The sequence below is a fragment of the Solanum tuberosum genome, unplaced genomic scaffold (assembly GCF_000226075.1).
Source record: "Solanum tuberosum cultivar DM 1-3 516 R44 unplaced genomic scaffold, SolTub_3.0 scf00009, whole genome shotgun sequence".
Lineage (NCBI taxonomy): Eukaryota > Viridiplantae > Streptophyta > Magnoliopsida > Solanales > Solanaceae > Solanum > Solanum tuberosum.
In genome coordinates this window covers 1,036,089-1,047,942 of record NW_006238935.1, presented here as the reverse complement: position 1 = coordinate 1,047,942, position 11,854 = coordinate 1,036,089, and the positions used below count along the sequence as shown (strand labels likewise).

The 11,854-nt window shown below is 30.2% G+C and overlaps 1 protein-coding gene across 1 annotated transcript; it reads right to left on the bottom strand.

The window, feature by feature from the left end:
* Window positions 1-2,969: 2,969 nt before the first annotated feature.
* On the bottom strand, window positions 2,970-4,267 carry LOC102603322 (glucuronoxylan 4-O-methyltransferase 3). The gene has a single exon (XM_006339291.2). The coding sequence runs from the start codon at window positions 4,072-4,074 to the stop codon at window positions 3,148-3,150; it is 927 nt and encodes a 308-aa protein (XP_006339353.1). The 5' UTR covers window positions 4,075-4,267; the 3' UTR covers window positions 2,970-3,147.
* Window positions 4,268-11,854: the final 7,587 nt, after the last annotated feature.

Here is an 11,854-nt window from a genome sequence, read left to right as displayed (position 1 = left end):
GAAAACACATGAGTGGCTTTGTATTTGCAACTACAAACCCTTTAGATTAAACCACAACCACTAGGTGAAATCACCATTAAAATACATCTAACCTATCAGCAAGCAAGACCCAACAATAATATCAACACATATTTGCTAAATTACACTCCAAGAATGGGGTTTTTTAGCCACACATCAACGGATAAGAAAATACACCTAAAATGATAATGAAATCAAATGGATATAAGAAATTAAACCTTAATTTAAGCAAAGGAATAAGAATAGAGAAGACTCACTTCCAACTTGGGGAAGATGAACTCCTTTCTTTAAGTCTCCCATAAAACCCTCTCCAAACTTGAGAGAAAAATACTAAAACTGATGTTCTCAAAATGAAAATTAACAATAATGTTCGAGCCCTTTAAAAATAATAACTAAGGCTAGTATTTATAGTTTTCAGGTTTAGTGTTGTGGCGGACCGTTTGGCGAGGTTAGTCGCGATCGCCGAATGACACGGCGAGCGCCCTTCTTCTGGTTCATCGTCTTTTGTGCTTTGCCTTCAGCATGTTTGTGTTCTGGAACATTGGGCGGTATAACATTGCTTCGCGAAATTGTTCGGCGAAGCGCTGACTACTCCTTTCATCGCCTTTTTGATCCACTTCCTTTAGGGCTTCGCATACTGGAACAAAGGGCGGAGTGCTTCCCTTCGGCGATTCGCCAAGAGTGATTAGCGAAGCTCAGGCTTCAGTTTTTACGTTCTTTTCAGCCTTTTTGTTCCTTTTTGCACCTAAGTGTCCATGCTTCCGCTAAAACTTCAAATACCTGAAACTTAATAATTTTCATCAGATATTGAGACAAAATAAGCAGTTGAGGACACTATTTCTATTAAAATAAAGCCTAAATAAGTCCAATTTGTGGACCCATCAAATACCATAGTTTTCATGATCTTAATCTACACCATAGCCGAGACACGATACTTGGAATCACAAGTGATCTTAAGCTAACCTGTGGCATAGCATATATAAGCATATAAAATAAAAATTGCAGCGAAACTTGTAAACAAAAATCATAATAGAATAAATTTCAAAAATAAATTTATTACAACTGAATACTAATGTTTGAAAGCCTCTAAACTGAATAAGATAATTTGTCGGGACAAGACCCCAAGTTTTCTAAAAGCTAACACAAGTGAAGTGAATAACATCTACTAACTCATAACTGAAGTCCCTGAATGCGAAAATGACTCACCACAATGCTGAAAGTAGAGGAAATTAGTGGAACGTCTGCTCATGAATATGAATCAGGATGTGGAAATATACATCATAAAATTATGTAGCATAAAGTAGTGTCAATACATGAAATATATTGGTATGCAATGTAAGGACTGAGATCATCAAATATACAAACAACTGAAAGAATAATAAAGTTGAGTAATATATCCATGATAAATGAAGGCGAGAGAGTCAAGACTATGACATATGACATAATATTTCAGAAACAAAAATTTATATTTGAGACACTATTTTCTATCATCTTATGTGAAAGGATGCATACCTAAAAAAAATCATGTTATATTAAATCTTATAATTATAATATCAAGAAAATAAAAGAAACGAAGTAAATCTTTTATGTGAGAGTTTCTCATAACTAACATACACCATGTGAGCTTATGATGCACCAATGAATTCCCCAGTTAGGAGGGTTTCCTATACCTTGCCAGGGTATAGAATATGTCTATCTAATGTGGATCCAATAATCTCAGCCTCTTAGGAATCGACAAATTGGTGAAACATAATCCTACACCAGCAATAGTTCTGAAAGTTGGGCTACCTAGAACCCCCATTCACTCGGTGTTAAATACTAATCCCAATACATACGATCCAAATAGATCATAAAAATATATGTTAAGCTTATCATGAGCCTTGCTCAAAATCTCTTTCTAAAACATATCTTGGTGTGAGACTTTACTCAAGTCTATGAGACGAAGCTCAAATATTTCTTTCTAAAATCATATGTTGAAATCTCTTTTTTTTTTAAATCTTTTAAATTGTGAAAAAAAAAAATCTAGGACATGCATAACTTGTGATTTTCTCAAAATAGCTTTTATAATATCATAAAGACTCTAAAATCATGCTTTGAAATAAAAGGTTTGTGAATCATAAGTAGTAACATGTCAAGAACTAATAAGGATGACTATGAGAAACCTTACTAAGTATAAAAGGAAAGTGAATTAGTCAGAATCTACAATTATGAATAAAAAGTTCAAGAAATCATGTAATTAGAATCATAAATATAATTAATTCGAAAGAGGATTTGATAACCCTAACTATAGAATCAAGTTCATAAAACCTTATGAGTTTTGGACATGAGGATAAGAAGAATTCTTCATTGGAATCCTACATACCTTAGTGACGGCAGTTTATGAAGAACCTTGAACTTGGAGCCTTTAAATCTTGCGATGAGAAATCCTTTTCTTGAAGTTCTTGATCTTTTGGAGAAGGAGAATAAGGGATTTTGAAAGTTGTTATACATATAAGGGGGTTATTAGGTTAGAAGATGGACTTAGGGAAGTTAATTGAGGGTAAAATGGTGAGAATACCCCTCTAAGAATGTATATATGAAGACCTAGAAAATCGAAGAAAATGACTTTCGAATGAATCTCGTTTGACAAATCGGCGATTTAGAGGCACCATAGCCAAAATATTCAGTGGATCACCAAAGTGGGGCTTTGGAACGCCAAAATTAACAGTTTTTGAAGGTTTTCGGGCCATTTTGGCGATACATCTTTTTGAGCTATTAATTGGCTAAGTTTATTTGACTATTTTAATAATATTTTTGTGCCAAAAACATATCAACAAGATCAATTTTGAGTCATAAACGTAACATCATTCGAATAGTCAGATGCATTTTTAGCCCTTTTACATGTCTAAAATGAATGCTTAAAACAATCACCTAGATAAATATTGAAGAAATTAGCCCTAGCAACAAAATTATTCTTCAACCATCAAATCAATCCCAATATTACTTATTATATGATAGAAAATAATAGTAGGAATGAACATAGTCCTCAATGTACATCCATAGGTAGATGAAACAAAATGGAGAATGACAATACATGTGGGAAGCAACAAGGGAATAAAAATTATTTTTAGTTAGGAGAAATAAAGTAGTTTAAGGACAAAAAGGTCTACCCAAACGTGACCTATGGCTAGGAATATTGAAATGCCTAATCCTCCCTTCTTGTTCTACCAAATAACTTTCACAAAGAAAAGCCTTTGAAAATTGATCTTCCACAATTCTATCAACATCATGAACAAACACATCAGTTTCTCCATCTAGTTTGTTCCTAGCAATCAATCCAGCCGTGTATATTGCACTCATCCTTCCTGGTGCTCCATCATGCCAACCAGTTGGTGCATCTACCATTATTAAATCCCAATCAATCTCCAACACTTGTTGAGGCAACCCCTTGAGAGCAAGCTGACATTTTGAGAATCTTGGATCTGTTACTTTCTTACAATCTTCATTACTCATTCCAATTTCCATAAGTTCATCAGCTTGAGTTATTCTTGTGTCATATATAACATGGTAAGATTCCAAATTTGGTAATTGGCTCTGTATTTGCTCTATCCATGACTTGTCTTCTTCAAGAAAAACTGTTCTTCCACCATGGTTAAGAGCTGTCCACATTAAACTATCATGTCCTAATCCAAACACCAAGAAATTGCAAGGAGATTTCTTTTCAAGAACTCTTAAGGAAACTGAGATTTCTTTAAGTGTTTGTTGTGGTGTCACATTTGAAGTTGCATAGTGGACTAAAGCATTTGCTAGTGATGGGGATATCTTGTTGCAAGTGTTTGATGGACAAGCTACTGAAGATGAAGTTGAAGATGAAGGCGAAGAAGACTGATGATCTTCATCAGTTTCTTGATCTTCTGATGATGACTTTGAAACAACTGATGAGTGATCAAGAGATTGAGTTTGTTGTTCAGGAGAAGGTGAATAAGTTGATCTAAGTACCCAAAACAATAGAAAAACTAAGAAAATACCAATAAGAATGAGCTTAACATTGATAGGGCTTTGGCTTTTTGATCTCATCTTTTCTTTAGGAGAAGAATCCAGGATAAAACTTATAACTTGGAAAATAGAAAATAATGGGTTTGGGGGATTTCCAAGTTTTTTGGCAAGTGCACTATATAAATTAGTACTTGAAATATTTAAGAATAGAGATTCAGAAGAGTTCTAAGAGAGTAGTACTTATATTATTATTAAAAGAAAAATGCCAAATCACTACTTCTATTTTTTATTGTGCCATACATATATTCAGCTTCAAGCAAATTTTTAAAAAAAAAATACAAATTTTTTCAAAGAAAAAATTGTAGTGGCAATAATTCTGCATGGACTAGAGTTTTCGTTTTTCCTTAAAAATAAAGAGATCTCAGAAAAAAAATAGGAATACTATTCTCTCTTCGTCTCATTTTATATGAGTTTGTTTGATTTGATAAAGAGTTTGACAAAGAATTTTTTTAAAAATACGTGTGGTCTAAAATAAGTGATATATAATCATATGGTTATAAATCATTAAATTAATGAAAAAATAAGCATTTTAAAATAAGTGATATATATTTAGTCAATCTAAAAAAAGAATAACATGTTTCTATATTAAGTAATCATTTCACTTTAAAATTTTTATTTTATCATGAATGAAATAATTTATAATCATATTAACATCTATCATTTATTTTAGACTACAAATTTCAAAAATCATTTTTTTAAAAAAAATTATCAAGTCAAACTAATTCATACTCCCTATGTCCCAGTTTATGTGACACTTTTCGTTTTTTTAGAGTCAAACAGTTTAACTTGTGCAAGGAATTTGCAGATGAAATCTTCAAATTTTTTGAATGAAATTTATATATTTGTAAACTACGTAAAAAATATTATAAGTCACAATAATTAATAATTCAAAATATTTAAAAGATCTATAAAAAAAATTATGATTTTATAGGACGGTAGGATTGAGGAAGTACTATTGTTTTGCCTTGAAATTGAAGACAGGGTTGATAGAGACAGGAAAGCTAATGATGTAACTGATCGTGCAAGACACAATTATCATAGTTTGGTAAAGATGGGCTTGGTGGTGTACTAAAATATTTGAGTAATAATACTCTTGCTTAACAAGGATTTTAGTTTTTTTTATTTAAAGTAGTTGGCATATTAGGTGATACAATGATAGATACATGTTATACATTGACTTCAAAGTAAAATAAATATGTTAGTCATGTGGTTAGTACAATAGGTTATTTCTTCTTTTTTATAATAAATTTTCAAGATTTAACTATCTTCATTATGTTTTGAGTGAGGAATTAATATAATTAGATGCATAGAAAAGGAAAGAGATAAGAGAAAGTAGATTTTCTAGTTTGGGTGGTTAGGATATAACATCAGAATACAAAGGCCACCACATTGTGTGCTTGTAATTAGCACAACATATGGACCTGTAATAGTTTAAAGCATTCACAAATTTGGTACGTTATGTCAATTTGATTTACTGCTGTGTTAACCCCTCTTATCTCCACCGGCCTATCAAACCTATCAGAAATCACGTTACATTGTTCGAGAACCTTAAATGGGGTTAACACGTGGCTACATAATCTAATTTTTCTTATTATATTATTTATGTTTTTCTAGAGTTAAGACTCTGCTAGCGCATTTTCGGAAAAAAAAAATTGTTTTTTTTCTATTTTAATTTAATTAGTGTACAAATTTTTTAAATTATGAGATCCGTTTTATCTATGTAATTTAATTTTAAATTCATATTCGTTAGTTATAATCTTATTATTTTGAATGTCAATAATATTTAGGTATATTTTGTAACTACTTTGAGCAAAACATCAACTTATGGACCTCTTCACATTAGATTAGCACCAAAAAAAGACAGGAAGATGAGTTACTACACAATATAGTAGTATAATTTATTTTACGGAAAAGGACCAAATATTCCTGAACTTTAGGAAAATGTTTTAAAATATTTTTTCGTTCATCTTTTGATTTAAAAATACCCTTCTACTCATAAGTACCAAAACCTAGTAGATTTAAAAAAAATTGAGGTCTTGAAGAGATATTTTGTTTTGTCTTACATAAATTATGAGAAAAAATTTAGTTGAGATGGGATTTTTATTGATGGAAAACTATATGTACAGCGGAAGCATATCAGAATCTTACTACTTACATGAATAATAGATAACCAAATCATTTATAATAGAACACATATAATATGCAAGAAAACTTACATAAATTTAATTCAAGAATTACCTCTTGAAGCGTGAGCAGATACCTTCAAGCAAATCCAAGCGACTCCACAAGTTAAACAACAGTTTGCGATCTTCTACAATGATCTCAAGTTCACATCTGAACACTCTCAATACTTGGGTGGGCACGTATTGAATAGAAAATCTTCGATCTTTCTAGGGTTAGAAGAATCCCTAATTATAGAGATTTCTTCCCAGTCCAAAGAGGAGAACAAAACATAGTCTATTTTTTTCAACCAGAAAAAATACACGCGTGTTTTCTTTTTATAAGAAAAAACATGTTTGTCTCCCCTTTTTCCTTTAGAAATAGGATTCTGAGTTCTAGTTAAATATGAGCACTGTAGGGACCACATAATTAATTACTGAGGCTTCCTATTATGGAAATAATTTCAAATAATTAATTTGAATTATTCTTACCATAATAAATTATAAATCATTCCACTAGAAATTCTTAATTGCACTCTTCAATTTATATTTCGAAATTCCCCATTAAGCACTTATGTAATTTCCCATGTTAAGATTACATATACTAATCAATAAATTAAATTACTGACGAATTTAATTTAATGATTAATTTCTTTTGGAGCACTACTTAACTTATTTCATGTGTCGGATTGATAAATCCACTTGAAAGGTTTGACACGATGAAAACTTATAAGTTTCTCAAAAAGGCATATCAATCAATCTCTATAACGAGACATGGATTCCATCAACTAACTTATTATTTCACCAATATATATTATTATCATCCAATCTACCAGGCATATTGACTCATCTCAGAATCTCACCTTTTAATAAAGCAAAACGATAATTAATACATACAGATTATAATATTTATATCAGGATTAAGAATATAAGTACATTTAATAGTTTAGAGAATATGTTTTTGTCAGCCAGTCTAAAACAACTATCTCTACTCGGTCCAGTTCAATACATACAAAATGCACTAGCACAAGAAGTTGGAACTATACAGTTCCCATAATCAAGATAAATTACATATAATCTTGTGCTACAATCGTAGATTGTGAAACAAAAAAATTTATACTTATAAGAACCGATGATTTTAATCCTCTGTGTATAAGCTAAAACTCTACACACTAAATCATCTACTAGATAAGTAAACAGACACCATAAATGAATACATGATCTATTAAAACTGAATAAATATTTATTTTATAATAAATATTTATTATATAATAAATATTATATCTTAACATATGGTTAATAATATATATCCCAACAATCTCCCACTAAGACTTTTAACCATCACAATTGTTATAATGTACTATATCTAAATGCATGGTTAATAGTATATACCCTAACAATCTCCCACTTAGTTGTTTAATTTTGAAAATTGTTAGAATACTATGTCTAAACATACGATTAATAGTATATACCCTAACAATCTCCCACTTAGACTCTTAACTATGCATTTACAGCTTTCACATGCATTCCTTTATTTCTTATAGAAAGAAATTTACCAAGCTATTTTCTCATGCAATTTTATCTAGTAGTTCTTCGTTGTAACTAATCGATTTTGTAGTAGATCTTGAGGGACCTTATCATGAAACTCTACAAGAGTGTACTTCTTTTCAAGAGTTATATCATGAAAGTTCTCTCACACATACAAAACAAATCAATCTTCGTTATCATTCTCCCACTATGATTAGGCACTACTATATTGTCACACTTTCATGTTATTAAGTTTTAATATTTTCTTCAAAATCTTTCGATATTGAAATATTAACAACTTTTCATGTAGTGTTCATTTCCTCAACATCACTCACACTAGTTGAGGTAGTAGTTTTCTTATGTCTAGTAACGTTTCTCCCACTACTTAAATGCAGTGGAACATCAATTCTGACATACTGATTAGATGTTCTTGAGCGTCTGAATTTATAATTGACTTATTTGTTATTTCTTTGTTCAATTCCTGTAAAACTAGCTTACTTCTAGGAACATGATTTACTAAATGACCCTTTTCTAGAAATCAGACAGTTTTGTTAACAATTGCCTTATTTTCTTTAGGACACTATAATAAACCTTCTTTCATTCTTTAGGATATCCAATTAGCACACACATTCCATTCTTAATTCTAATTTTCTTATTCTCCCACTCAGCACATGTGCTGGACAATCCTATATCTGAACATGTCACAGATTAGACTTACGTCAAATCTAACTAGTTCTATAGTTATTCAAAGTACTGATTTAAAAAAAATTGAATTCAGAATGTGATATGTAGTTATTAGAACCTATCCCAACAGAAACAAAATAACTAATAATAAGTCAATAATTAATATTATCATCTTCATAAGAGTCTACTTATTTTCTCTTCTACACTAATATTTTATAAAGTGTCTGGTGTAGACAATTGAAATGCAATTATTCTATAGGTTAAGTGACTCATGAGCTCTGCAGAGAGGTTTACGTCACTACAATCAGATTGCAGTGCCTTTATATATTTTTCATGATGTTATTTTCACGTGTCTTAAATATTTTGAGTTTATCAAGACATTTAGACTTACAAAACATCAAAAAAAATATTCATATCATGAGTAACCTTCTTGAAAACTCGGAATACTCAAATTCACCTCTTCCCCAAATGCTCATTTATTACACAAAGATTAATTATAACTTATCACTACATCTTTTTCCTTTTTAAGAGGAAGGGTCTCTTAGTCATTTTTCCTTCTAAACAAGACTCACATGTTGGTAGTGACTTCACTTTCAATGAACCATTATGTCCATCCATTAACCAACCTCAAAATTCTATTCAAAATAAATGACTTAGACACTAATGTACATATAAGTTTCATTCAATTTAAAAGATGGTTTCCCTTATGAGACAGATTAATATAATTCAATTCATGAGAGATAATACTAATAAAAGACCATGTATCAATATACCACAAGAAATAAAATATTCATCAAACTCAATGATAGGAGAGTTACAAACAAATATATTAAATACTCATCTCTTATCTAGTTAGAAACTGAAAATAATTCCTTCCAACATAAGGTACATGTACAATGCATTCTTTGAATTAATATTTTATCTCTATCAAAAGAAAAACTTAAGTAGTATTAAGTGGGTGCGTAAAGTCTATTGAGAATATGAGATATAATATATTAAATAGATCATAATATTTCGAATAATCCTAAATAGAAAAATTCAAAGCTCATTTATACATATATATCCATGCATCTCGAATAGCCAATAGATGGGATTGGAGAACTACCCATGCAATACACATGTACAATGACCGATTATTCACTCCATAAACTTATACAGACCTAACTCAGATGGAGAGTCTACTATTAGTTTAAGTCAAGTGAAAATTCTCTAGTTACATTGATCCAATCATATATTACTCATTTTAGGAGAATTAATACAGATTATCAAAACTAGATGATTAAATACATAGTGACTTGTATTAATTCCATCCGATAGGGAGGAAGGTCTAAGCCGACACATAAAACTATTACTTCATTACTATTCAATCAAATATGACCAAAAATTCATATAACGAGTCAAAAATATATATATGTTTCTTACTAGGTCGTTCTTATGAATCTACCGAATTTCAGATCAATCAGAGTTCCTATTTTCATATTTCAAAACTATGATCAATTCGGTTTAAAAGGTTATTTGGTCAAAATAGAATTTAGAATTTTTCCGTTCAAAAATTCTTATAACATATCATCATTTGTGAAACAGATACACGTATCAAGAACAAAGAACGAAATTCTAAAAGCTATTTACATTATCTGAGTGCTATTTTTCAAAAAATCACATGTTTATGTATTCACTTAATATTGAAATTCAAAACATAACTCATAGATATTCATGCACCTTGAACGATAAATTTTGATGAAAAATAACTACTCATACAACATACATATGTGGTGCCAGATATTCACTCCAAAAAATTTAGAACAAAAGCTAACTCAGATGGAGAGTATATGTTAATTTAAGCCAAGTGAATATCATTATCCCTAGATCCATTGATTCAATCAAATATTACTCAGATAGGGAGAGTCAATATAGATTATCAAAACTAGAGCTCAGATTAAATCTAGTGACTCGTATTAATTTCATTTGATATGGAGGATGGGTCTAAAACCAACACATGAAGTTAATACTTCACTAAAATTTAGTCATGAAGATCATAAAGAACAATGTTTATCACCAATATATCATAGTCGAGTAATTTTCATTAAAATTAATTTTCAAGATACAAAGAAATATCTAAAATTATTATCTAAACGACCTCAAATTGCCAAATCACTGCATAACTATGAATATTTTTAATTTGATCGTTTCTAATGAGCCTACCGAATTTCAGATCAATCAGAGTATAAAATTAATAGTTATCTCCAAAGCTATGATCAAATTCAAATTCAAATGATTTAAGAAAAAATAATCAGATCTATATCCTTATCGTATATCAATTCATGTTAAATCATAATGTGTAATCATGTATCACATTTAGCATAAATAAAACTGATATAAAGAATGATCTTATTATATTCAAATCAAATTTTAATCTATCAAATTAAACTATTTAAAATCCATCTAAATATTTTCGATGAAACCATCAAATTACAAGTCAATCAGAGATTATAAAATTCAATAATTCCTACATTCTCCACGTTACCAATCAACAATTAGAGAGATCTATGGCCAACCATTATTGCATAAAATCAGCCAATCAATTCAGAAAACACATAAAGCTATGGATTTCAGCATTGATTTTATTATAGCTTTTCCAACGTGGACAATTTATGAATTGCGTGTATGAACTAACATATACATATGTTGTCTAGGTTATTTATTAGAGATGCAAGCATGACTCTTGATGTCAATTGTTGGAAAACATTATGCACAACAGAAGCATATCAGAATCTTACTACTTACATGAATAATAGTTAACCAAATCGTTTATGCTAGAACACATATAATATGCTAGAAAACATAAATTTACTGAAATTTAATTCAAGAATTACCTCTTGAAGCGTGAGCAGATACCTTCAAGCAAATCCAAGGGACTCCACAAGTAAAACAACAGTTTGCGGTCTTCTACAGTGATCGCAAGTTCACATCCGAACACTCTCAATACTTGGGTGGGCAAGTATCGAATAGAAAACATTCGATCTTTCTAGGGTTAGAAGAATCCCTAATTATAGAGATTTCTTCCCAATCCAAAGGGGAGAACAAAACACAATCTATTTTTTTCAACCAGAAAAAATATACGCGTGTTTTCTTTTTATAAGAAAAAACACGCTTGTCTCCCCTTTTCCTTTTAGAAATAAGATTTTAAGTTCTAGTTAAATATGGGCACTGTAGGGACCACAAAATTAATTGTTGAGGCTTCCTATTATGGAAATAATTCCAAATAATTAATTTGAATTATTTTTACCATAATAAATTACAAATTATTCATCTAGAAATTCGTAATTGCACTCCTCTATTTATATTTCGAAATTCCCCATTAAACACTTATGTAATTCCCCATGTTAAGATTACAGATACTAATCAATAAATTAAATTACTGACAAATTTAA

What these genes read in the sequence shown, in the direction of transcription:
- LOC102603322 (XM_006339291.2), bottom strand. Translation starts at nt 4,074, where the DNA reads ATGAGATCAAAAAGCCAAAGCCCTATCAATGTTAAGCTCATTCTTATT.